Genomic DNA, 26,555 nt, shown 5'->3' with positions numbered 1-26,555 from the left:
CCCGGTGCTCTTCTTAAAATCAAGCCCTGTGCAATGTAATGGAAGCTTTTTAAGAAGCTGGTGAGGGCTCTGGTTTTGGGTTTCAAAGCTCTCATGATCCCTGGCTGACAAGGACTTTGCTGAGTCAGTGGAAAGAATTGGACAGCCAAGGCATTGTTTTGTTTGGGCTTCAAATCCTAGTGGGAGAAGAATCTGGGAGTTTTAAAACATCACCGTGTTTTTGAGGCAGGATTTTATAGGCTTTTGAAATTCTCCCTCTCCAGAATCCTTATAAATGTATTATGCTGCAAACTTATTTATCCTCTATTTATTGAATTAAATCCCAGTCTTCCATTGGAAGACAATGTGGTCTCTCATGTATATACTGTTATGAGTCTGGGGTGTTAAGATGGTGTCAGACCCCTCTAATACCTGGATCGAGCAAGTGTTAATATCCAATCAAGTCAAACTAGCTTCCTGTGAAGTGATAGCCTGGGTGATGAGTCAGTAAGGGGAATTAAGGGGCAACTGATAGATAGGGAGTTGAACTGGGGCGGTTATGTGAGCGAGATGCTGGAGGCAAAAGCAGCAGCTTTGAAAAGGCAGAGAGAGCGCCTGACTGATTTCTGCAGGGATCCAAGGCTTTGGCTGTGGGAGAAGCAAGACCCTCTTAGGGTGCTGATGCTTTGAACCCCTCCATCACAGGCTCAGGTTGTATATAGGTGTAAATAAACCATATGTCAGAATGACACCAAAGTCTGCACTGTGCCTCATTTATAAAAGGAAACATGAACCCTCGATGCGTACCTGGAACTCTGGAATCTCGTGCTACTCAGAGGTGGAGGTGGCCTGCAACAATACTACCTTTCCCAGCTTTGCCTTGTACTTTTAGATGTAACGTAATCCTTTGCATTTACCACTAATTATTAACATTCTAAGATACCATTGGAAATGCTGTAAGAACAGTCTGCTATCGAGTCCTTGCTTAATGACTAGATTTCATCTTTGTTTCCATTATTTCCTAGTTAATACAACATACACACGTTGATACAAAATGGAGCCCGGGGAGAAAGGCCTTAATTTACTCTCAGTAATTTGCCCTGATTCACTTCCTGGTAGATGATATCATTATCTTACTATGTAACATTTTCAATTAACCAGATTTTTTGTTTGGTACGTTTTGTTTAGTAATTGTTTTTTTGATTGATTGATTCATTTTTGTTAGGGCAAGGCAGAGCTAGGGCAGTGCCTGAAATTTGTTGCAAGAAACAAATGCAAACCCCAAAATGCTCTAGGTACAAGGAACACCATCATTTTAGACAGAATATCTTTGGACAATATATTCATTTTTTATGCTACATGATTACACAGGAATAATAATAGCCTGATGATGATGATGATGATGATAGTTATATCCCCATAATGATCCAGGAAAGTTATTCACCTGAAACAATTTCTATTGGTGTGTTTGTGTATGGGATTCCTCAATTATTTCTATGGTCCCACAGCCTCAATAAACGTTAACCTGTTTAGGCACCACATTCTTAGTATAGCATTATTTCCAAACATGTCCTGATCTACTTGCTCATTGGGATTTATTTATTTTTGATGGGGGGAGGAATCTGGTATCAGTCTTATTGACTAGTTGCATATTGTCCTTAAATAAGCTGAATCCCGTTGGATGCTACATTTCATTCTCGAAAAAGACCTTTAGGTCCGTCCCCCCTTAGATATTCTTACCTTGTTTGGCTTGTAAGCTTAAATTTAACTACCGATTCCTTGTTTAAGCCAGCTGCCTCAATATTGATGACATCATCCACTTCTGGTTCAGTGGCAACAAACAGTATTGGAAACTTCCAAATGCCTCCCGTGACACACTGTACCACCAACGTTGCCGGATGCCTTCAAAATTAAGTTTAAAATATTCATTATAATAGAAGGCATAATGCAACGTAAGTCAAATAAATCAATGTCCAAGGTGCACTTATATTCTTGTAGACCTGTAATGCATTACACAGCTGGTCATAAATTGGATTGCAGATATTATTTTTATGCAGGATAGTATATCCATTCCTACTTTGGAAAGGGCTGTCAGCTAAATATCACATTATTTTCCCCATCTGTTTCTGTAAAGAATGAAGAACCAAACTAATTGGTGCAGTCTAATTCACCTTACGCTTACATTTCAGTAGCAGTCTTGATTTCTGCAAGGTGACACCTTGATTTATCATGTTGCTGAAAAGGAGAACTGTTTACAGTATGGCAACAGTATGACAGCTCAGTAATTGAGATGTAATTTAAGTTCGAGTTTCCAAAGAAATGTAAAATTCTGTCATTAAAGTCAATGACAACTCCCACAGACTTCACTGGAGATGGAATTTTATTCCTAAAGAAGCTGCAGCTTAAAAAGAATTATTATTATCTCCACCCACCCCTGAACTGCTGTAACTATTTAACGTGTTCTTCCGATATAGTTAATCTTGACAACAATAAAATATACTGTGGGACAAAGGATGAGTGACAATGAGCTGTCCAACACCATCCAATAAATTCCACAGAGAAGTAGAATCTGATTCCATATATCTCAGTCAAACGTTATCCAAAAGCCCCTAGATTTATTTTCTTCACTGTTCTTCACTCTCCCATAATGATGCAGGATGAGACACCATTTGGTGTTTCACATAATGAGAAGTAGTGCATTTTCAGAACAATTCAACTCCTCTTAGATTGACACTCATTGCCCAGCTAGGGCCAATGATATAAAAATGGCAAGAATTGGTCAATTTCAAAAGAAAAGCAGGAATGGAATTGGGAAGGAACAGAATGTATTTACTCCTTGCTGTTGATACAGTGCTCTGTATGAACCCCAGGGCATATGACACTTATGCAAGCAAGCTTCTGTGGTCACTTTAAGAGATGGCACAGTTCCAACATGTTTTTGCATCACATGAATGCGGACGTTTTTATGGATCTCCATGTACAAATTCAGATTCCTGCATCAGAATGAACTGTTGAACTAGAAACACAGCTTCAGAAATCAGGATAGCAACTGTTGTTTTTTATAAAGTTCCAAAGCCACTGGCCAAGCATGCGCACACACATGCCATCACTCCACAGACAAAAACCTGAATCTATATTGCACATCATATTTCAGTATGCATGTGCAAACTTATTTCCTCTATCTTGTGCATAGACCAAATTTTATGGCATTTTTTTTAGGTTTGTTGGGGCCAATGCCATCAAGATTCCAAATCATGCCACAAGTCTATGCAAACATAGCAAGCTTCTCTTTATAGACCACCCCCCTCAAAATAATAATAATGTGCAGTTGAGAATGTGGGGTCAGGTAGGTAGCCGTGTTAGTCTGACGCAGTCGAAATAAATTAAAAAATTAAAAAATTGTCAAGTAGCACCTTAGAGACCAACTAAGTTTGTTCTGGGTATAAGCTTTTGTGTGCATATATCTGAAGAAGTGTGCATGCACACAAAAGCTTATACCCAGAAAAAACTTAGTTAGTCTCTAAGGTGCTACTTGACAATTTTAAATTTTATTTATTTATTTCGAGAATGTGGGGGTTAGGCTAGCATATTCTGTCTCTCCATGTGACCACAGTTGCATGAAAGGAAGCACCTGGAAAGATCTATTGAATGCACAGGAATAGTGGTAGCCAGTATTTACAGGCCCCTTGGGTGTCTGTGATGCATAAGAGAATTATCACCATCCCCATGGCACACAGGAAAAAGCATTTCTAGTCCTATGTAATTAATAGACATACATGCCATACTTGGCTATAGATATGAATAAAACATCCAGACCTAAATAAGCCTGAAGAAACAACAACAGAAAGGGGTTTCAAGGAAAAGAAAGGAGGCCTTGTACCAGGTCTAGAGAAATCACAATTGGGCACTGTACCTCATTGGTTTGCTAGGTGCAAATATGATATTGAAGATCAAGGTCACAATTCCAGTTTTCAGATCCCGAAATTTCTTCAGCAAGTTTATAGCTACTGCAGACTTCAGCTGAGATGCCAGTCTATCAGATTCAAACTCAATATCATACACAAATTCTTCTTGGGTAAAGAATCCTAAAAAGAGAGAGAGAAAATAAGAACATAGCATTGTACATGTAGTATAAATAAAACTGGGTTTCAAAGAGGAGAGGCTTGCTGTTTTGGAAAAGGTTTGATACCAAAAATGAATGCTTTTTACAGTCCCCACCCCCCAGCCACAATATCATCCTTTGCCCTCTTAGAAAGTAAACTATGTGTATATATATTGTCTGCAAATTGTTCCCTCCGCAATCTGGCTGCTGGATACATTATATACAAGGTGATAAAATAGCAACTATTAATCATGTACTAATACCATAATATAAACAATATACTTCCTCATTAACGGTCAGGGCACAGCACAGCCCCTAGCTCCTTGTCTGTGATGTATTGAAAGGCAGACACCAGTACTGTGAAAACATAGTTGGCCATATTAGAACCTTTCAGCTCTCTATGCTATCTAATTTAATGGGCTATGGTCAATTACAGATGACTGTAAACCTGAGTTTCTGAATAATAAGCAATTTAAGAAGTTATCTATGTATACCTGAGGATACAGTAGGGAATGGATAAAAGCACCTCGAGTGCAGCAATGTGCTCTGAGGCACCACAACTTTATATGCTGATGTGAGTTCAAAAGTTACCTAGGCCTTGTTCAGTTTGAATAGCTAGCACCAGAGAAATGGTGCGGTGTGGTGATTTTAATCAATTTCTCACCGCTGCAGGTGTCTATCTCCTGAAAAGCTGGAGAGACTCTATGGAACAGCAAGGGAAGTGATGCGTGAGTCTGCAAGAGGAACTGGCAAAACAGCTGCCCAGTCCTCTTCCTCTTGTGAGGCGTTCCCACTGGATCATGGTTCTTTGCATGAATGAAAGGAGTTTTTCCACTTCTGAAGAAGCATGTCTGGATCCAAACAGCAAGTGCTTCACTATTGTACTATGGTTAACATGTCACTAAAGTACAATGAATTATACAGTGCACATGCTGAAAATGACAATCATGAAAAGAGACATAATTCTGTGGGTAGGCATATAGGATCTGCTAATTTAATTGTGGTCTCCTCCTCTTGGGGATCTATGCATGCTATGACAGTAAGGTATGAAAACCATTTCTTGCCTTTGTTAAATTGATCCACTGCTAATTGTGATACTAAAGTGGGACATTCACAGTAGGACACAACTGAAGGCTCATAATTATTCCTCAGCAGAAACTGTCACCACACAGAGGCTCTAACATAAAAATGAACTTGGTGGGGGAGAGGAGGGATGACATCATTTGAAACCTACCACAGAGACAAAATTGCTACTGCTGAACAGATGTTTCCTTCAGCAATCAAATCACTGGATACTGCAGAGTGAATGTTTATTGTATTGTTCACACCGTTCAGATATGAAGAAGATGGAGCTGCAGTTGGTAATTATGTTGTACATTCTGTCAATGCATTTCTAAAAGGACTCTGTTAGCTTTGCTTCCTCCATATGTATGTGGCACCTGCCGTCATTCACTAATAATACATATTTATTTATTTTTGCTGGGGGCTTTCTGTTTTATGAACTCTGCTGTGTCTCTGTTAAGCACTCTGAAAGTATTTTACAGCACCTGAGGAAAAACGTGTTTTGTAAGTACCAGTTGAAGGTATATAAAACTATTTCTCTTTGCCAGTCCCATAGCTGGTTGTGAATCTCCACTGCAAATCTAATTTAGGGTTGCTCAAAACAGAATAATGTAATTAGATTTTCAGTGAGAGCTGCAAACTCTAAAGACGACCACATCATCATGCTATAAAAACCCCTCTGTGAATATGTTAATATTTTAGTTTTAGTATCTAGACAGCTCCCAGACACACATGCTGCCTAAATACAGTGACAACTGCTAGAAGCAGAAAAGAAAAAAAGACTATGTATCATCATCACAAAATTGTCTAAAGTTGAGCGATTAAAATCAAATGACGAAATTTCCAGATGCTCATAAAAAGCTCACAGACTTGATGAAAATTATAACACAACTTAGAAAATATTGGAGTCTTAAAAACACAATGTTACAAAATAGAAGATGAAGCCAGAATGAAGCTTCTAGTGTTTCTACCTACACACATTAAACAATGGGCAGTATTCAGCACACTCATTCAATAGGGCAAGGGTTTACAACTGCACAATGGAACTCCCACTCCTGCCTTTGTGATCTGTTCTGGAAAGTTCAAGGAATATGGCGGAGAAGGAGAGAGGGGGAAGAAAGTTCCATTGCACAAGTATATGTAAGCTGATCCTGGAATTTTTGCGGCTGAAAGGTGGGATTTAAATACTCTAAATAAATAAAGTGGTACCACCCAAAGGCAGGTTTACTGCCTCTACCAGCAGATGCTAACTCTGGGGCAATGACAGCTTATTTTGACTGCTTTTTTAGAGAAGGTATAATTTCACAATATTATTGTTCAAAAAGTTATATTAATAGGAATTATTGATGCAACATCATGTGTGAAAGTGATATGCTATAGGACATGGTAAATCCTGTACTTTTGTTAAAAGTATAAAAAAATAAGCAGTGTAAGATCTGTTAATTTAGGGAAAAAATCAGAGAATCACATAAAGTGAGGTAAAGTAAAATCACAATAATAGAAGAATGAGAGGGGCAAGTCTCCTTCAGTGCACATAACCAGCCATGAGGTGTAGAGATCATTTTTCTATGTAATGAGCTGGATATTCATCAAGGGTTTCATACTTAGGGCTTCTCTTTGGCTGTCTTTAGAGAAATGATGGGAATAATTTATGGCTGTACTTTTGTCATATCTGCCTCACCAAGACAGATTCTAATTGTTTGCAAGGGCAACTTAAGTCTTTGTTGTCATGCTGCTGCTTCTTTCAGACAATGGATCATTCTTATGTGAATCATATTCTCATGAGGAGGAATGCACATCTGTCTCCTAAGCAGCACTGATAAGGGCAGAGCTCTAGCTAGAGGAGTGAATCTTTCCACCAAAGAGGGAGTCCTTCCATCATGGGATGCTAGCCTTTGGGTCCAAAATAATGTTTTTAGGCTACTTCAAATGTGAATGTAGGGGTGATTCATGGAAATCCTATAGTTTTGGAAAAGATAATGTGGCTATCAATCCCAAAAGGGCTTAGGAGAAATGAAGTTGAAATTCCAACTGAGCACTTGTACAGAAATAGAAACTATTGGATAAAATGGCTACAATATGCTCATGATTTGCCTGACTCAATTATTATAGGACTATAGTGTTTTAGATTGATTGCAGAGAGGGTTGAACAGCTAACAAAAATGTTACTTCTCTTCGGATGCAGCAGGATTTGGAAGAAGGAAGTGCGGCCAATATCTCTATTAAAGTTTCCAGGGTTTGTTTCAATAGCTTTGAATAGGAGGCGTCAAGAGACGGACAAACCTGAAAAAAGTTCAATTTGCAACTAATTCAGTATAATCCATTGAATTAATTTAGCCTGAAAGGTAATCCTGAGCACTGGTGTGCATCAGGGCCTAGACGCCGCTTACTGTACTGAAGAATTCATGCTAAGAATGATAGTTGGAAAGACCCAGTTCCCAAAACGAATGCCACAGAGATTAGAAATACTTTTTTATACTCCTGAACAAACATTACGTATCCATGGCAAGCTGGGTATCATTGGCTATGCAGTTCCATTGAAGCCAAACTGCCTAGATGTGCCTTGCATCTGCTAAAGCATCAAAGGCACCATCTGTAGATACCTCAAAAAAAACTGTGCTATGAAGCACTCCTAAAATCTAGCATTTGCTATAGTAGCGTTCCCTGTGAAAGGATGCTCTGTTTTGGCCTGGAGATGCCTGGAGAGAAAGCCTCTATTACAGCATGTTTCAAACAAGCTGACTTGCAACACTTCCTGGTATATCCATTCATTACTGTCTCTTTGACTGTAAAACCTGGCCTCCCTCTCTTCTCATTTGTAAATTTAAAGTAAACAAAAGAGCATCAGGCTCCTTCTGTCAAGCCAATATGATTAGCTAAAGTGTCCCTGCCCACCTCCCCAACAACAGCTAACAAAGAAGTTTAAATCACGGGAGGCTCCAGGGAGAAAAGCACAAGAGGTATGTCAATCCCTTTACCCCTACTCACAGGGGAAGCAGAATGAAGATGCAATTTTGGAAGTCATTTCTCAGACATCTAGGATAAGTGCCTCCTGACTGGCACTGTTTAATTTCCCCCCAACCTGGTAACTGCCAGGAGCACAGGATTGGTAGTCTTTGTTTATATTTATTAAAGCTCAACCTGAGTATAAACAGTGATGCATTCACCACAGCAGCTAGGAATCTCTCCAACAGAAAGAGTTCTCATCTCTCTGCATAGTGAAAAGGAACCCTCAACTCCAACACATCAAGCCACTTGCTTGCATATATAAGGACAGTTATTAACCCCCCACGCCTGCAAACCCAGTCAGCTGGCCAAGCCCTGACTCTCTCCCCTTCCTCTATCTTTTGCATGTAAGCCTGACCAGGTGCCTTTTTCTTGAGGAGATCTGTTCCTTTTATGCTCATTTGCTACTTAAGCCCATCCTCTGCCATTGCCCAGAAAGCCTTCCATATTGCTTCCTTCAGATTCTTGCTTTGAAACTTCCCCAACCCCACTGCGATTCTGCGTAAAGTTCTTAATGAATGTGCTAATGCCTTTTTTGACTCAATAAAAGTAACCTTTTATCTTTCTTTCTTGCCCTTCTTAAACTTTGGGGTGACAAATTTGGGAGTACATCCAAGGTCTCAATGACAAAAGACACCCCCCCCCCAAAAAAATGGGATGTCAGGGTTGCATGTGAGAATTGCAGGGTTCTGTGCAAAGTGCACATTTCATAACAACGGTCAAACCCAGATAATGCAAGAAAAGGGGAAATGTAAAATTAATGTAGGGTGAAGAAAGAACATAATGTTTATCCTAAATAAATAAATAAATGCAAACACTGACAGCATTAATTACCCTAGCCTTAAAAGCATACCAAAGATACAATACGACTATCTCAATCAACAAATACTTTTGTAGGATTTAGGACTACCAGTGCAACATCTCTTGGGTATAAGCTACCTTGCATGTCTATAGGCAGTAGAGGGCAGGGTTGCGACTAACAGATAGGGGGAAAGACACTTCCCACTAAACCCCAAGCTCTGTCTCCCCTTTGTCTTTTGCATGAGGCAACCAGGAAACTAGTTTCCACCCTGTAACAATAGAAGTATGTAAATATGAAGCAACTGTAAGTAAAAAAACATTTTTCCCCCTTTAGCAATGCAACCTTGGTGTGTTTTATCTCTTCTTTTAAGCAATGCTAGTGATGTGTGAATGAGACAGAACAGGTGGCAGCGGCACTGTGCAGCTCCAGGTAATTCCAGCTTCCAAGCACTTTTAACTCTGCAATAAACCACTTTTATTTTTCCAAACCCCAAAACATCATCACTGTGATCCCCGGTGTGAATTCATACCAAGATAATATGCGAATGCAGATAGCATGATGAAAGTATAAGGTTAAAACAGCCTGAGCTTCCCCTGCCACAGAAATGGTCTATAGTGTGTAAAATGAACTATTATGGTATGCCACTCATAAATGATTAAAAATATTCTAGTATTTTAAAACAAAAGAGATTTTTTTTTTTACATAAATAGATATGATTTCCAAGAGGGTGCAAGCAAGGATGTTTAAAAATGGTCAAATCACACTGTCAAGTCACATAAATAGGAATTGCATACATTTTATAAACTTTAAAAATGCATAGTCCTCAGGAATACCGATGGGGGGTGGGGCAAGGGCAAGAGCATGCAAATTCACTTGCCATTTTTAATCTCATGGGCCGAGTAACCTTCTCCTTGTTGGGCAGAGTGGGAGCCTTTTTTTGTGGAACCTTCTTCAGCTGCACCAAAAGGCCTATGGTAAATCCAGCAATGGAAAATTTCTGTGGGGTCCCCATTCCCTTGATGCCCTAAGCACATGCTTATTTTTTTTAATGGTTAATCCAGCCCTGAGTGTTGGGGACCAAGGAGCCAACTCCTGACACGTTCTAGAAATACTTTGTACCTAGAAATACCTATTGCTAGCTGAATATCACTGGTGGGCCATTTGCGTCAATGAAACATTCTGCAGGCCTACTGGGCTGGAGAGAATGTGGCGTCCTGCTCATGGACTTATGACACTTACAATATTTATGTCACTTCCTAAGGGCCCTCTGTTGGTTTTTAACTAACAGCAGAAATACAGCCCCAGTGGTTTTAGAAAGGTTGACAAAGTCTCGTCTTTTTCAAATTGATTCCAAATGATTCTAAAGTCTGTCAGCAATGTAAAAAGGATCTATAACTCTAGATCTGACAATTTAATATTACAGAATGAATAATTTACTGTCTTTTAAAAATATTTTCTTGCATAATTAATTTTAAATGTTCATTTTTAATATGCACATGATTTTACTTGAGATTCTCATACTTCTTCTATTTAACTCTCTCAGTTTAGGTAAGCCACATATTTTAAGCACTCAACTCACACCTTTTTTTCAAAATGGAGTTTTGAGATACATAAAGATCAATAGTTTTTTTTTCAGATATGCAGTTTATCTGCCAAATTAGAAGTATGATGAAACACAGGAATGAATAAAGTTTCTTTGTTCTCCAGCTAATATTGAATTTTGCTACAAGTCTGAGCAATAGGGTAGACTGAGCTACACTTTTAAATAGACAAATCGTGTCCTCCCTAAAAGAGGGCATGTGTTGCGGTGAGACCTGGAGACCGATCCCCTGTGTTGTGGGTGGGTAAGACTGGTCAGCCACAACACCCGATTGGTAGGTCCCTAGATGTTGGGTTCAATCTGGTCAATGGGGTGCAGTCCAAACGGATCAAGGGACCTATATATACCCATGCACGTGACCCAGAGCTTCCTCTTTCAGCGCGTGCATTCGGAACACCCGCCCACCTCTCCCTATTTTTAGGGCTTGTGCACTTGACCTTGCTATGCCATCCTGTGTCGTCTGTCGTTGGGACAGGGGCATGGCAGGAATTTTCCCCACTTGGCTGATTGGCTGTTGCCATTTGGGTTTCGCCTGCCGCGTAGCAAATCGTCACAACTTGTAAGGTTGCGGATAGGCTCTGGTTCAGGTGATAGGGATGGGAGAACTTACGATTCTCCCAGCATCTCAGCTGATCCGCTGAGCAGGACTTGGGCCATGTGTAAAGCAGCAAAGAGGGAGAGAAGGAGCAAAGCGGGAGAGGAAAGGAGCTGCTTACACTGCTGTAAGTGGCTGCTGTCCGGTTGGCTCCTTTAAAGCAACAGTGCTCTTTCCCTCCCCACGCGTGTTCCTTCTCCCCTTAAACCCCTCTCCTGCATCATTAGCAGCATCCTTCCCTACACACCCCACGCGTGTTCCTTCTCCCCTTAGACCCCTTGCCTGCATTATTAGCAGCATCCTTCTCCACCCACCCCCCAGTGTTCCTTCTCCCCTTAAGCCCCTCTCCTGCATCATTAGCAGCATCCTTCCCTACACACCCCACGCGTGTTCCTTCTCCCCTTAGACCCCTTGCCTGCATCATTAGCAGCATCCTTCTCCACCCACCCCACGCGTGTTCCTTCTCCCCTTAAACCCCTCTCCTGCATCATTAGCAGCATCCTTCTCCACCCACCCCACGCGTGTTCCTTCTCCCCTTAAACCCCCCTCCTGCATTATTAGCAGCATCCTTCTCCACACACCCTACGCGTGTTCCTTCTCCCCTTAAACCCCCCTCCTGCATTATTAGCAGCATCCTTCTCCACACACCCCATGCGAGCTCCTTCTCCCCTTAAACCCCTCTCCTGCATTATTAGCAGCATCCTTCTCCACACCCCCCACGCGTGTTCCTTCTCCCCTTAAACCCCTCTCCTGCATTATTAGCAGCATCCTTCTCCACACACCCTACGCGTGTTCCTTCTCCCCTACGTGCGTGTTATGGTCAGGTGCGTGTTATAGAGCGAAAAATACGGTAGTCTGTTCCCGACTTTTTGCCCATCCAGGTGTTCACCCTTGGCTGACCTGTGCTGGAACCCTGGGTCAGCGCTACCTGCAAGGGTGCAGGGAGCTAGTCAAACCAGAGCCTATGCAACCACTCACTTTCTGTAATCAATAAAGTTGTGGCCTAAATTCTGCCAAAAACCAAACTAAAATTTGAGTGAAGTGCGAATTTATTTAAGGAGGAGGTCTCTGGGTCTGAACACGCAACTGATTTCAAATGCATTGCACTCCAGCATTTGAAGAGAAACCATTTTTTATTTTTATTTTTTTTAAAAGCGCAAAATCTTCTGCCAAAATGGATGTCAATGTTGTGCTAGTTCCTCTTTCTCTGAATGTCTTCTTGATTTGTGCCTTGTCAATATGCTAGGAGATGAGAATTTGACAGGCCCAACTAATAACCAATGATGAGTTGCAAAGGTGGAGACTGGCGAAGGGACTAAATAAATCTTCACTCAGCTGTTGTTTTTTGAGACAAATGCTATACTACTGGGAGGAACATGCTTATTCTCACTTGCTTTAAATAAAGTTATGGGAGTAACTGTTTTTGCCAAATTGATATTCCACTGTTTGTTTTTCAAAAATAGCTTAAATATGAATATACTGCAGTATAGCAATTTCATTCCATGCCTGTGGTGTTTCTATAAAACTCTTAGCCAGCTGCTTATCTTAAAATTTAATTATTAGCCCCATCTGCAAAGCTTCAAACTATCTTCCTGTCACGGGGTATCAAAACTGCAGATACGCTGCAGCTTTCATTTATAGAAATGTAATTTTTATGTATATTTCCTAAAATGTTCTAGGTTTATTTTGTATTTTTTGTCATTTGCATTCATGCGGGAATCTCAGACCAATAGAAAAATTCAAAGGTGCTTTATAAAGAAAAAAGGAACCTCACCTTAACTAACTTCAAATCCATTTTAAAGTTTATTTACAGCCTTGCCTTTTTATTTTATTAATTAATTAAAATATACCGCCCACTCATAAAATACCAAGGTGATTCACAACAACATATATGCATACAATTAAACACACAGTTCCATAGAATGTGTGACTCATCCTGGGGGGGAGGGTATTTAAACAACTGAATGAGCTTTTGGTTCATAAGAAATTACAGTGGTGCCTCGCAAGACGAAAAGAATCCGTTCCGCGAGTCTCTTCGTCTTGCGGTTTTTTCGTCTTGCGAAGCAAGCCCATTAGCGGCTTAGCGGCTTAGCGCTATTAGCGGTTTAGCGGCTTAGCGGATCAGCTGTTAAGCGGCTTAGCGGCTTAGCGGAGCAGCTGATAAGCGGCTTAGCGGATCAGCTGTTTAGCGGCTTAGCGGATCAGCTGATAAGCGGCTTAGCAGCTTAGCGGAACAGCTGATAAGCGGTTTAGCGGATTAGAAAAGGGGGGGGGAGGGAAAAAAAACCCGCAGGAACTCGCAAGACATTTTCGTCTTGCGAAGCAAGCCCATAGGAAATTCGTTTTGCGAAGCACCTCCAAAACGGAAAACCCTTTCATCTAGCGGGTTTTCCGTCTTGCGAGGCATTCGTCTTGCGGGCACCACTGTACACAGAAAGGGATAACAGATTATTGCAAATGAAAGTGAAGAGGGGCCAAGATGCTACAAGGAAAAAACACAAAGTTTACTTCACAGACATGGCTGTATGGTACCATAGCAAAAGGTGAGATGGACTCATCTACCCATGTTAACATGTAAACACACCACACTCCACAACCATACAGTGAATATGCCACAATACAGATGCCACCCAGCCACACCCACCACACAATGCAGGTAGCAATTGGTTTGTGTTTTTGTTTTGTATGAGTGAAGGTCCAGGGTGGTGATGGGGAGTTTGCCGGCAGAGGGGAAATAAGTGGATTGAGAGATAAACTGGAATTTATTTGGGGAAATTGGGAGGTGTTGCCTATAACAATTTCTCATTTTCCAAATTTACCTCGGGCCCCAAAGCTTGGTTTCTGCCAGGGCCTAGGGATAAGTAGAGAGAAATTAGGGAGCTGGGAATGGCTGAATAAACCAGATTTCCTCGATAGTAAGTGAACAGGCTAAATGCCATTAAGATTAGCTTTGTGAGTTAATATTTGTAAAGCAGGTGTTAAATTACCCAGCCCATTCAAGTCAATGGGCTCATCATATTACATAAGTCAAGCAGAGCAGTTCTCATGTCAGCATTCTGACAGTTGGTGAGGGAGCAGTCTTAATCAGAAATAAGCATTCCTGAACACAGAGAGCCATATATATCTATGTATCTAAAGACTTGCATGTGCTTTGTTTCTCAGAATAATTCCATAAGATGGAAATACTGCAGAGCTATTATAGCAGCACTGTACCAGACTACCAACTAATGTCATGGGAAACTGTTTAAATGTGAAGGCAGGGGGAATCTCGCTTTATAGCCAGCAAAGGATGTTCATGTGTGATGATTCAAGTGGAGGCAGAGAGAAATATGGGGGGAGGAGAGAGAGAGAGAGAGAGAGAGAGAGAGAGAGAGAGAGAGAGATTGCAAAGAGGAAATAAGACTCTCATGCTGGTTCAAGCTCCAAAAAGCCAGAAAATTGGAAGCTATGGCTGATGACTTAACAGAAGTGCCCCATGATCAGAAATGATGCTGTACTTACTTACAAATAGTCCTTCATGTACCCAAAGGTAAAGGTTTCTACAAAAATTTAATAGGGTTTTTTTTAATAATAAAAGAACCAGATGAGGGAGGAAAGGGGTCCCTGGCACCAGCAAAGATGGCTCATGTTGCCCAGGTCCTGTATTGGCAGCATGCCCCACCCTTGTGCCATTTGCATCACGTGTAGCAAGTGAATGCCAAAAGAGAGCATCTGTTATCTTAGCACTGTGACCTAATTAATACCTGTAGTGGAGCAGCAAAGCACAATGCCTGTTCACCCCCAAATGAACATCAAGCAATGGGAAAGTCTTGCTTTATTGCACTGAACCGCCTCAGTGGAATGCACCCTGGCCACTAAGTCAATGATAAGGGAGCTGAAACTACTTATAGACATTATGATGTCTCCTGTGTTTTCAAACCATATTCTTCTTTTCTCTTTTTAGAGCAATGTTCCTGTCATTTCCATAATCACGAACATCTTTCTTTCAAGAAATGAGAGAAAACAGAAGAGAAAACCACCTTATTCCAACAGGCTTTGGGGAACTGGCTGCTTTTAATGAAATGGCTGGTGCCGTGTTGATTTTATTGTAATTATTTCTATGTTTTTAACAGATCTTTATATATATCATATAGTTTTAATTCTATTGATGTTTAATAGGTTTGTTTCATGATTCCTCTATGTTTTCAGCAGTTCCTATTTTACCTGCCTTGAGTACCCTGTCAGGGGAAAAGGCGGGGAATAAATAAATATATTATAAAAATAATAATTCTTTCTAAGCTTTTTTGAGACTCAAATGAAGTGAAAAGTGGGGTGTGATTTTTTTAACTAAACAAATTGAATAAATAGATGTTTGGCTGCTCTAGTGAAGACTGGCAAGGTGTCCCTGCATCACCACTTCTCTTTTCATTTGCCATCTGCAGAAACAAGGCAGGGATTACAAATGCTCTCCGTCTTGGAGATTTCCAGCTGCTCTCAGTGTAGCGGGTGGTGGGATCAGTCCTAAAGCTTCCTTCCATTCTCCCATTCTTCTCCACAAAAGCTTGACATCCCTTTTTGTTAACTCCTTCCTTCCAACCCACACAAACAAAAGTTCTTCCCACTGAGGTCACATGGCTTTTCTCAGTTCAAAAACTTTACTGGTGAGCAGACAAAACAGAAGATGCTGGAATAAACTTGGGTCCTTAAGGTATAAAACAGAGTCCATAGGGTGATGTCAGTTGTGACTGGGGGACACTTTTATCTCAACCTGCCCAGTTGTATCTCTTGATCTGCTGGTATAGCTTGCTAAGAGCAAAGGTGTGCATTGAAAATATATCACTCATTAGAATGTCCAAGGAGCCACTTGCAGGAAGAGTTTGCCAACATTAAGCTTGTTTGTGCTGTAAGTCTTTTGTGGCATTGTATTGTAAAGTTTGCAGAACCCTCAAATATTCTAGAGTTTTGAACATTAGAATAGCTGGTGCTGTAATTCACTTCTTAACAAAACCATTAAATGATGAATCCTACCTAAGCCTTTAATTTTGAGATCATGCTTTCACTGAATCTGGCCTTTTAAGACATAGGCATGCCTTTTCCTAATGAATTTTAATATAACTGTCAGTAGATTTTCAAATCACAATGACAGGCCATAGGAAGGCCTGGAAAAGTTTCATAACTTAAGAATTTATTCACATCTAAATAATTCAAATCCTGAACCATAGTTGTGACTATTTAAATGTGAAATTCCTATAATTATCACCATAGATCTTTGGGTATAAAAACTGCTTGCTACACGCTGACTGATGCAGAATTTTTCAGTTTGTGTGTGGGTCAGAGAGAGAGAGAGAGAATTTGCCAAGCTGCTATCTTAGAGCTTTCAATGTGCATGTATGTTTAAAGTAGTTGCTTGAAGAATACTAAAAGCACCATTAAATCTGACTTACTGAAAGGCATCACATTCTAGCAAATTCATTTAAAATAATGACATTATAATGCTACTGAGAGAAGTCAGAAAAAAATAATTGATCCTACTATTTTTTTTCTGTCAAAGTATTTTTTACCTCATTACTTGCCTAAAAAGTTCTATTATTCCAAACCAGTGTCTTGCAATACGTAAGAGAATCTACTGTTAATCATGAAATATTGTTATCTTCATATAAGACAGACACATCAACACTTGAAACATTTCAAACTGTGGTCACTGTGTTGCAGTAAGCACATTTTACTGAATTCCATTTAAACACTATGGTATTTAGGAAACTAAATGAAACAGCATTTAACTGACCTATTAGGCACATTTCTAATCACCAAGCATGTGCTACCTTGTTATTATGAAAGAACGGTAACCACAGTCTTTGCTATGAAACCATCAGCATCGTATGAACTCACATGACAATATTGACAATTCTAAATACAAGGGATTACGTAACTCAAATTGAGAGCATATTGTACTTGACTAGACACTGTACTGTGAAAAACACATTTGTCACAAAGACACCCTGAGGTCTCAAGGGCCCTCCTCAGGAGAGCTAGGTTTGTATCCCCTCCTTCTGACATGTCAAAGGTGGTCATGCATAGTCTGGGATAATAAAAGGGTTAAACTGTTGAGTTTCTCTTTGAATAAAGTTTAGTGGATGACTTTTACTTCAGGATCAAACTCTATGTATAACTTAAATCCTCCCTTCATCAGATTGGCTAACAATTGTGGCATTTATGTACGGGTAACTCACATGTTATGTGAGGCTTCAGTTCTTGGGGGACCATGCATAAACACAAAAATGCAAAAAGTTAAGAACCCCTGTTACTGCCCCTACCCCCACAAGGTAGAAGGCTGGTTGCCTAGCTTTGGGAAGGAGGTACATGGGCTCTGGGCAGGGTCCCAGAACCCTCCTGCCTCCTTCCCAATGTTGGATAAGCCCGCGATCGCAGCTGTGTGTAGGTGGGGTAATAAATTAATGAACAGTGGGTTTCCTCCATTCTCCATTTATTCCCACCTGTGCAAAGCTGTGATTGCATAAGTAAAATAAGTGTTAGATGTGAGTTACCTGTCTTCATTTTGCCTTTCTATGTCTTACACTGATTGAATCATTTTTGTCCCACAAGGTACATTCTTTTCTGCCAGTGTGTTTTAGCCCAGAAATTCTACAAATGATTTTAAGTTTATCTTGATTTGAGACAGCTGTAGGAGTGCTAATTCATTTGGGATAAATAATTTGTGCTCTATTTCTCTTACCTTCATCATTAATAGTGATGGACTTGCTTTTGGAAGGAGCTATAATTATACTGTCTGAGACTATAGGTGTACCAGATGTTGCAGGTGTTACACCAGTTAACAGCACTTCTACTCTTTCATCCAGTCTACTGCGGGCTCTGCAGCATACAACAGCTAGGAAAAATATTTTGTATAATTAGTTCTCTGAAATAAAAGGAGCTCATATTGAGAGCACATTACACCTGACTACATTATGCAGAAGACACATGTCCCAAAGATCATGAGAGGTTTCAGTTACAATCATAAGATGTTTGGTGAGTGAGCATGAGAGATGGGGTCTTTTTAATGGCAGCTGCACAACTTTGCAGCACCCTTCCAGCTGAGATATGTTCCCCACTAACAACTACCTGTCAGAAGTTAGAGATTTCTGTTTCAATAGGCTTATAACATTTGATTATCTAATTCTCGCTGCTGCTGTATCAGTTTTAGACGAAAAAAGTCTTTGTTTTTAACTGCTATTATATTTTGTTTTTAAATGAGTTTTCAGCTATGACAGTATTTTGTTAGTTTATGATCAAGTTGGTGAGTCAAATCATGATAGTGGGGCTGGGGAAAAATCGCATCTGGCAACCAATGCCCCCTTTGGTTTCAGATAGTGCATGGGTAGATGAGTGTAAAAAACATGGGGCAAAATTTTCATGGCCTGCTAACTGCTATAGTGGCTCATTTACCAGTAATGTATTTAGCATTAACTCTAGAAGTGTATGGGGACGTGGGTGGCGCTGTGGGTTAAACCACAGAGCCTAGGACTTGCCGATCAGAAGGTCGGCAGTTCGAATCCCTGTGATGGGGTGAGCTCCCATTGCTCGGTCCCTGCTCCTGCCAACCTAGCAGTTCAAAAGCACGTCAAAGTGCAAGTAGATAAATAGGTATCGCTACAGTGGGAAAATAAACGGCGTTTCCGTGCGCTGCTCTGGTTCCCCAGAAGCGGCTTAGTCATGCTGGCCACATGACCCAGAAGCTGTACGCCGGCTCCCTCGGCCAATAAAGCGAGATGAGCATGCAACCCCAGAGTCGGTCATGACTGAACCTAATGGTCAGGGGTCCCTTTACCCTTTACCTTACCTAGAAGTGTATACAGTGGTATGCTGGGTTACGAACTTTATTCGTCCAGAGGTCCTTTCTTAACCCCAAACCATTGTTAACCTGAGGTGTGCTTTTGCTAATGGGGCTTCCCACTGCCGTCAGCACACAATTTCTGTTCTCATCCTGGGGCAAAGTTCGCAATCCAAGGTACTACTTCTGGGTTAGCAGAGTTTGTAACCCAAAGTGTTTGTAACCCGAAGCGTTTGTAACCCAAGGTACCACTGTACTCAATATTGACCAAACTAAACCTCTTAGACCAAAATATACCCCACTATGAATGCATATGTAGAAGAAGATGTAAATAATAATTATTTGTTGTTGTTGTTGTTATCACCACCATCGGTACTACTACTATAAAGTCTTGTCCATTTCGAAATAACCTAAGTACAGCAATTTTAAAGAAAACACCAGGCTCTACCTGGTATATCTTCAGCTGCATACAATAAGAAAGCTTTGACCACTTTAAAACCATTAACTGTCTCATTGTAATTATTGATTTCCTTTCCCACCCCACTTCTGAAACCTGGGCACAAAACTGACTGCACATGAAGTCAATGGTGAGTGAACCATAAATACTGCATGTGTTTTGTGAAGCTTTCAGCTTAAAATATTAAAATATGGTGGCTTGTGATTATAAAATGCAGCATGTCTTATAAGCAATTCATGATTGCTAAACAACAGCTTAAGGGCACATCCCACATTCTTAGTTCAGCTCTTTAGCATTGAGCTAGCAATCCCTGACTAGAGCTGGCACTGCAAATGTGGTCATGCTGAGTGCAGTCACAATCCAAAGGACAGTTCATTTGTTTAAATTGGCTTAAAAAGTGTACTGTTGAATTAAGGCCTTCATGAAAAACACAAATCCCATCACTGCTTCTTTATTGTAGTGCAAAGCAAGGGTCCTCAATCTTTTTGGACCTGGGGGTACATTTCAAAATTTAAGGAATTTTTGCGGGTATCACAAAAATAGATATTTCACAAAAGATAAACTGGTGATGCTCAGACAAGCCCCCCACCCCCAGCCACCCATAGGCAAAACACCTACAATCACAAAAACAGACAAAAATAAGCAGGCAGCCATTGCCACCCTGCAAACAGGCAGCCTTCTTCAGGCAAAAAAAAGCAATTTAAAATAGAGAAGGGCAGGAGGCCTTGGTGGTTGACTGTTATGTTGGGGACCCCAGGTGCAAAGTGTGAAGAGCAGACATTGGACTACTGAATATCTGGACCAAAACACATGCTTATTCTGGGGTAACATGGTATGTACATTCATTGTCTATCTTTACTTTCTCAAAACATCCATGTGAGTGGATTTTCTTCCATGCACTATACAACTAACTTAAAGAATACCAATATACACATTTGTCATTATAGTACTTTATGAGGGTGCCATGCTGTGCAAAGAGAGAACGAAAGAAAAGATTTGGTGGTAATATTCAGCATTCCATCCTTAATTAATTAAACTGCAAATTAATGAGATGAAATCTGTAATTAAGATTATACTGGCATTTTTCTTCAAGTTAAAGGTCTTTAACAAATTAGAACAATGGCAGTACAAATAATATCTATCCCATTAAGTTCAATAATTTCATTCCTCAATAAGTCTCTCAATTACCTTCAAACACCAAAATAGACTATTGTTTTCATTCCTTTACAAAAGCTTTTGTATATAATTGACTCACACATTTTGAAGTGCCCTTATCAGCCCACGTGGTGTGTTTTTATAAAGGCTATTAGCTTCATCATTAAACTGATTTCCAATGTTCTTAATAGGTACCCAAGGAACAAATTAATTCTGTAATTGTGCTTTAGCTAAGAAATTAATGTATATACTTTTGGCATACTATCCCCAATTTGAAATAAACTAGGAATCCAACTGATATGGTTAACGTTTTGTTACACAGAAACTTAGTTTCCCAGAACTGCTTTTAAGAATATATTTGTTGTTGCAATATTCCACATAGCGCTCTATGATAATACATATACCTGAATTCAGTGCATTTTGCCTATGTATAACTATGCACTATTGGTTGTACCTACTTAAATGGTAGACCCATTGAAATTAATGTACCCAAGTTAGTTATGCTCAGCAACGTCAAAAGGGTTTACTCTGACTAGGATTAATGCAGAATACCACCTTTTCTAGAAGTTCTGGGGAAGGCTAGAGTACTTTTTTATGCAGAACATCCTAGGTTGAATCCCTGATGCCCAACAGAGGGCTGGAAAAGATTCCGATCTAGAATCCTAAAGAGCCGCATAATTTAGACAATATTAAACTAGCTGGAGAAACAGTGTCATTGTATAAAGCAACTTCCTGTATTCCCAACATCTGCTGTCACCTAAGTAGCAAACTGGTTTTCACTGGTCTCACATAAGAACAGCCCTGCTGGATCAGACCCAAGGCCCACCTGGTCCAGCATTCTGCTCCCACAAGCAGGACATGATTATAATAGCATTATCCACTCATGTTCCCTACTAAACAATATTCAGAGAGGAACTGCTATCTGTTAGCCTTACTGAATGATAACCCTGTAGTACACGGCTAGCTGGAGCCACAAAAGATTTAGTCTCTCATTCTGAACAAGAGGAACCCATTGCTACATAGAGAGATCAGTACTGCTGAATTACAGCCCATGCATTGCTTTATGTGGGTCTGCCTTTGGAAATGGTTCAGAAACTGCAGCTAGTTCAGAATGTTGGAATCAGACTGCTGACAGGGAATAAGCAATCTGACTGTATAACATCAGTCTTGGCAGGACTCACTGGCTGCTTAGACATTTCCAATCCAAATTTAAAGTGCTGGTTTTAACCTATAAAGCTCCATATGGCTTGGAAGCCTAATATCTGACCCAACACCTGTCCCGACATAAGCCTACCGAGACTCATTCGTCCTTAGGAGGATGGCGACAAGGGAAAGGGCCTTTTCTGTTATGACCTCTCATTTATGGACTGCTCTCCCCAATGAGGTCCACCTGGTGCTGACTTAACATCTTTTTGCCAACAGGTTAAGACCTTCCTCTTTTTTCAAGCATTTGATAGGGCAAGCTGAGTGGGCTGTTAACTGGAGCTACTGTTGGCTTCCCTGCTGGTTCTGTTTGGATCTGCTATGTAATTTTTTCCTGCTGCTTTCTGAAGTATTTGTTGCTTTGGTGTTCTATAATTATTTATTACTGAGAGCTGTTTATGTTTTAACATTTTTTTTTGTATTTATTCTACGCTTCCTAGAGACTGCTGTGTATTAAGCAACTAACAACTGAAATAATAATATGAATAAAAGTAAAAGATGTATATGGAAAATACTTTGAACAGGTAAAGCAATTTCTCCCATATAAATTGGGTTTATATAGCCATATAAATATAAAACATATCCATATAGATTGAAGTGGGGTACGTAGCCCCCAAGGAGAGGGACTTTTGGGTAGTGGCACCCTGTTATGAAACAGTCTTCCCAAAGAGGTCTCTCCAGTACTATCTTAGTGGTCCTTTTTGGTGACAGAACCATTTTGCTCATCCAAGACTTTGAAATATGTCTTGGCCCTCTCCATTTTAAAATCTGTGTTTCATATTGTATTTTAATTGCTTCATTTGTCTTCTGAGCTTAGCAGACAATTTATGTTACAGGCATGCTAGAAACATTCAGGTAATAAACAGAAATAAAAAGTCCTCCTAACAGGTTTCAATTGGGATGCAAGTTACAAATAAGCCTTTTGACATTCCGCTTCTTGAGTGTTGGCTACAGCAACATTCAAAAGAATTTAGAGGTCAGAAAGAGACATTTAGGAAGAGCCAGTTTGTTTATTTATTTAGTCACCTAAATGTTACCGACCATGGCTCCATCTATTTCCAGCCTGAATTATAGCTTGGGGGGGGGGGTACTATTTTCATTTATATAAGAAAAGTTTGCAGTTCTTGGCTCATATGTACCTGGTGCAGATTTATAGGGTGGTGATTCAGGAATTCCATGAATTGGATAGATCCAACGAATTCCCCGGATGACTTCATCCTTCATTATTACAGTGTTGCTGAGAGACATAAGTAATATATACATATGAATATGATTAGAAAATTGATACAAGTGATATTGACAGTACAATTAACCAAGATTTCCAGCAATGCTTTGTGACCATTTTGAAATTCGTTCAGTGGGACCAGCTTCCAGAAGGTGCTGCCTTTTTTGGAACAGTGGTACACTCAATTAAAAGGCTTTTGGTTGTTTTTAAATCCACTTCTTAGGACGATCATAAATAGACTTCTTATTAACACTTGTCATTAAATCAAAACAAAAGATAATTAAATGAATCATGTCGGAAGTTAATCTGCGCAGTAAAATTTGTTTTCAGTTGGAGTTGGACACAAATATATTCTAAGATAGTGGCTATTGTGTTTTGCTACCATCCTATCCTCAACTATTTACTCTTCTTTTCTACAGAGAACTATAGTCAAAGGAGATAACAGACTGGAAGCATAACACATCAAAATAATTACTACAATCAAATAATTTAAAATACAGATTACAAAATTCATTGCTCAAAGTATATCAATTAAACAGTTTGGTACAACCACCACTATCAATCAAGGGCAACAGGCTGAGTACATATGTGGCTCTGAGTATCCTGTCCATACCCCCTGGGTGAACAGGTGGAGAGGTATCCATATCAGCCTGACCAGACAGAGCCATAGCTACATCACAGACCATTACTATTGTAACTGCAGCTTCCAAGTCAGAATTGTATGCAGTGGCCTTAATCCTTAAGGTGTTTAGCAAATCAGTGGCAGCAGACTACTGAAGGTTCCATTAACTTCCTTGGTAGGAGTCTCTCACCATTCAGAAGATCTATGCTGGATGACCCTGCACAGATTCAGTCATACTGAAGAAAGAAAGCTTTCATCACTGCCACAGAGTAGATACTAACATGAGGTCTAACATGCATTCAGTTGTATTCAACTCTAATCCCCCATCATTTGTGCTGTAGCTGTCATCACAATAGTTCCATTGTCCTCAAAAGCTCAAAAAACAGTGGAGTCTATATGCCACTTTCTAGAAAACACCTAGAAGCAATCTTGTCAGGTTCCAGAGCCACCACTTCAGTTTCAGCTATCCAGAGGGCATCATTGTTACGATTTGTATTTTGAATAATGGGGGGAAAGTTCTTAAAAAACAAAAACTTTGAGAAGATTTGCTGGGATAGCCAGCTAAGATTTGTTCTGCAAGATGGCTGTTTTCAGAGGACTGAGTTTCTAAGGCTGGCAGAGAGAATACTTGGAACATAATCCAGGTGTATTGCTCTCCACCACTTTTCTCCAGGGGCAGGGTACTATCATATCAACTAGCATCTTCACACCTCTAAATTCAATAATATCAATCTAATAAGCCCTAGATAGCTCAGTTGTCAAGAGTGTGGTGCTGATAACTCAAAGGTTGCAGGTTTGATCCCCCACATGGGACAGCTGCATATTCCTGCATTGAAGGGGGTTGGACTAGATGATCCTCAGGATCCCTTCTAACTCTACAGTTCTGTGATTTGATGTACAGTAATACTTAAAAGGTTTGCAAAGTGTGAAAAATCATTCTAGACTTAGTAAATTCTAACCATTTCTAACCATTGCAACATTTATAGCAATATATAAATACTACAATAAACAATCTTCTAAAATGATAGAGCTCACAATTATTTTTTACTTCAAATAATAGCAGATATCAATTTTATCTCCTCTGTGACTAAAATGTTTACCTTGTTAGTGCTTTGCTTAATTCGAAGGTGTCATCGTAAGACCATTTATCAGCATCCAATTTTTCAACTTTAATAACCAGCACAACTTCATACAGTTTCATTGAGTGAGGTGCAAAGAATACTGGAATATCCAACTTGTTTTTTGGAGCCAAAACGATTCCTAAAAATACAATAAGTAATTTAAACACATATTGTGAAAGGAGTGGTTTGTCAACTACTCACCATCATGCCAGAAATTTATCTCCTATATATTCAGTGTCAGTTTCATGGAAATAACACTTTGGTATAGTATTTCTCAAACTGTGGACCATAATGTGGGCTGACCTCCCCTTCTTGGCTGACATTTTGCAACTGCTGAGTTCAGTAAAATTTTCAACATTTTCAAGAAGACTCTGTGGACAGAAAGTTTGAGAATCCGTGCTTCTGGTATATAAAGAAGCACATTTAAATTGGTTTAAAAGTGACACAGTTTTCCACTGGAAAATTCCATGTGTGTGTGTTTGTCTCAAAAGAAACAGCAAATTGTCTTTTAATTGGAGTTTTGTGGTATGGTGGTTTTTACAATTTACACAGCAGTGCTTGGCTTCTAAAAATCAAAACAGTGGTGCTATGTAGAGTTGTGCCAGTCTTATCTAAATATTTTAACTCTGTTACAAATTATATTTGTTACCTTATAAATATTCAAAATAGATGGAAACAGAAATTCAAGTGTTTGATTAGAAGAGCAAAAGCGTCTTGTGTTTCAGGTACAGTGTGTCAAAGGAAAGTTTTCCTTACATAGTTTATTGGTGGTTCCTCCATAGGAAGCCAGCAGGGTTTTCACTCCAAAACTAAAGAGATGCAGATACCATCTCCTACTTGTCTTGCAGGTACTGATTTCCCCAATGTACTCTAAAAGGTAAAGTACATTTAGTGCCTACAGACGTTGTCTGCCTACCACTTAGCATGTACAGTGGTACCTCGGGTTAAGTACTTAATTCGTTCCGGAGATCCGTACTTAACCTGAAACTGTTCTTAACCTGAAGCACCACTGTAGCTAATGGGGCCTCCTGCTGCTGCTGCGCAGTCAGAGCATGATTTCTGTTCTCATCCTGAAGCAAAGTTCTTAACCTGAAGCACTATTTCTGGGTTAGCGGAATCTGTAACCTGAAGCGTATGTAACCCGAGGTACCACTGTAATTTATCAAAACCTGGAATGATCTAGGTTTGGGTGCAGGAGTAGTCACTGGAGAAATCATGTCTGATATTCCATCAAAATACAAGAACACACTTCGGAAAAAGCAGCTACCAGAAGCACAACTTCATGACATTTCAACAACAGCTTGTTTTATCTGATATTGACACCAGCAGTTTAAAAACCTGTCAATGGGCTGAACCCTAAGAACAGTAAGCAGAGGGAAGCTTGGCAGATTTTATTATGTCCTCCTCCCACAATATCCTCTTGCTTAACCCCAGAAAAACCTGTGTGAGTGGTTGGTAGAGCCCTCCTGAACCATGTGGGTAGGGAGAATCTCCTAAAATAGGGCAGGGCACCTTTCACATGCCAAGTAAATACGGGTAACTCGCAACGCATGCTTGAGAGTGTTTGGATGAGGAAGAGGCAATTAGAGAGGGTGATCTAAAGAGGCCAGAGAGACATGCAGAGAGGTTTGGAGGGCCAACGAAAGAGACTGGAGTGTGGAAGAGGTGGTTGGGAGAGCTTCAGACTGCAGAATGGGCCTCAAACACAAGGTGGTGTTGGCAGCATCAGCTGTTGAGAAACCAAGGAAGTGCAATTCTGCTTATACACGCAAGAGCCAGGAACCCGCATAAGTTGCGAGTTACCTGTGCTAAAAGTCTA

General features: G+C 40.1%; 1 protein-coding gene across 2 annotated transcripts in view; it reads right to left on the bottom strand.

The window, feature by feature from the left end:
• CFAP47 (cilia and flagella associated protein 47) overlaps window positions 1-26,555 on the bottom strand; it is a 193,289-nt gene that overhangs the window by 10,905 nt on the left and 155,829 nt on the right. For both annotated transcript variants that reach the window (XM_081858847.1, XM_081858846.1), the window contains exons 58-62: window positions 24,716-24,875; window positions 22,908-23,005; window positions 17,859-18,011; window positions 3,893-4,064; window positions 1,720-1,881 (exon numbers count right to left, since the gene is read on the bottom strand). In XM_081858847.1, coding sequence (XP_081714973.1) covers window positions 1,720-1,881; window positions 3,893-4,064; window positions 17,859-18,011; window positions 22,908-23,005; window positions 24,716-24,875 — 745 coding nt within the window. The remainder of the gene's footprint in view (window positions 1-1,719; window positions 1,882-3,892; window positions 4,065-17,858; window positions 18,012-22,907; window positions 23,006-24,715; window positions 24,876-26,555) is intronic.

The sequence above is a fragment of the Podarcis erhardii genome (genome assembly GCF_964252035.2).
Source record: "Podarcis erhardii genome assembly, chromosome: 4".
Classification (NCBI taxonomy): Eukaryota; Metazoa; Chordata; class Lepidosauria; order Squamata; family Lacertidae; genus Podarcis; species Podarcis erhardii.
The sequence above is the reverse complement of the archived record's forward strand: the minus strand, read 5'-3'. Positions and strand labels throughout refer to the sequence as shown.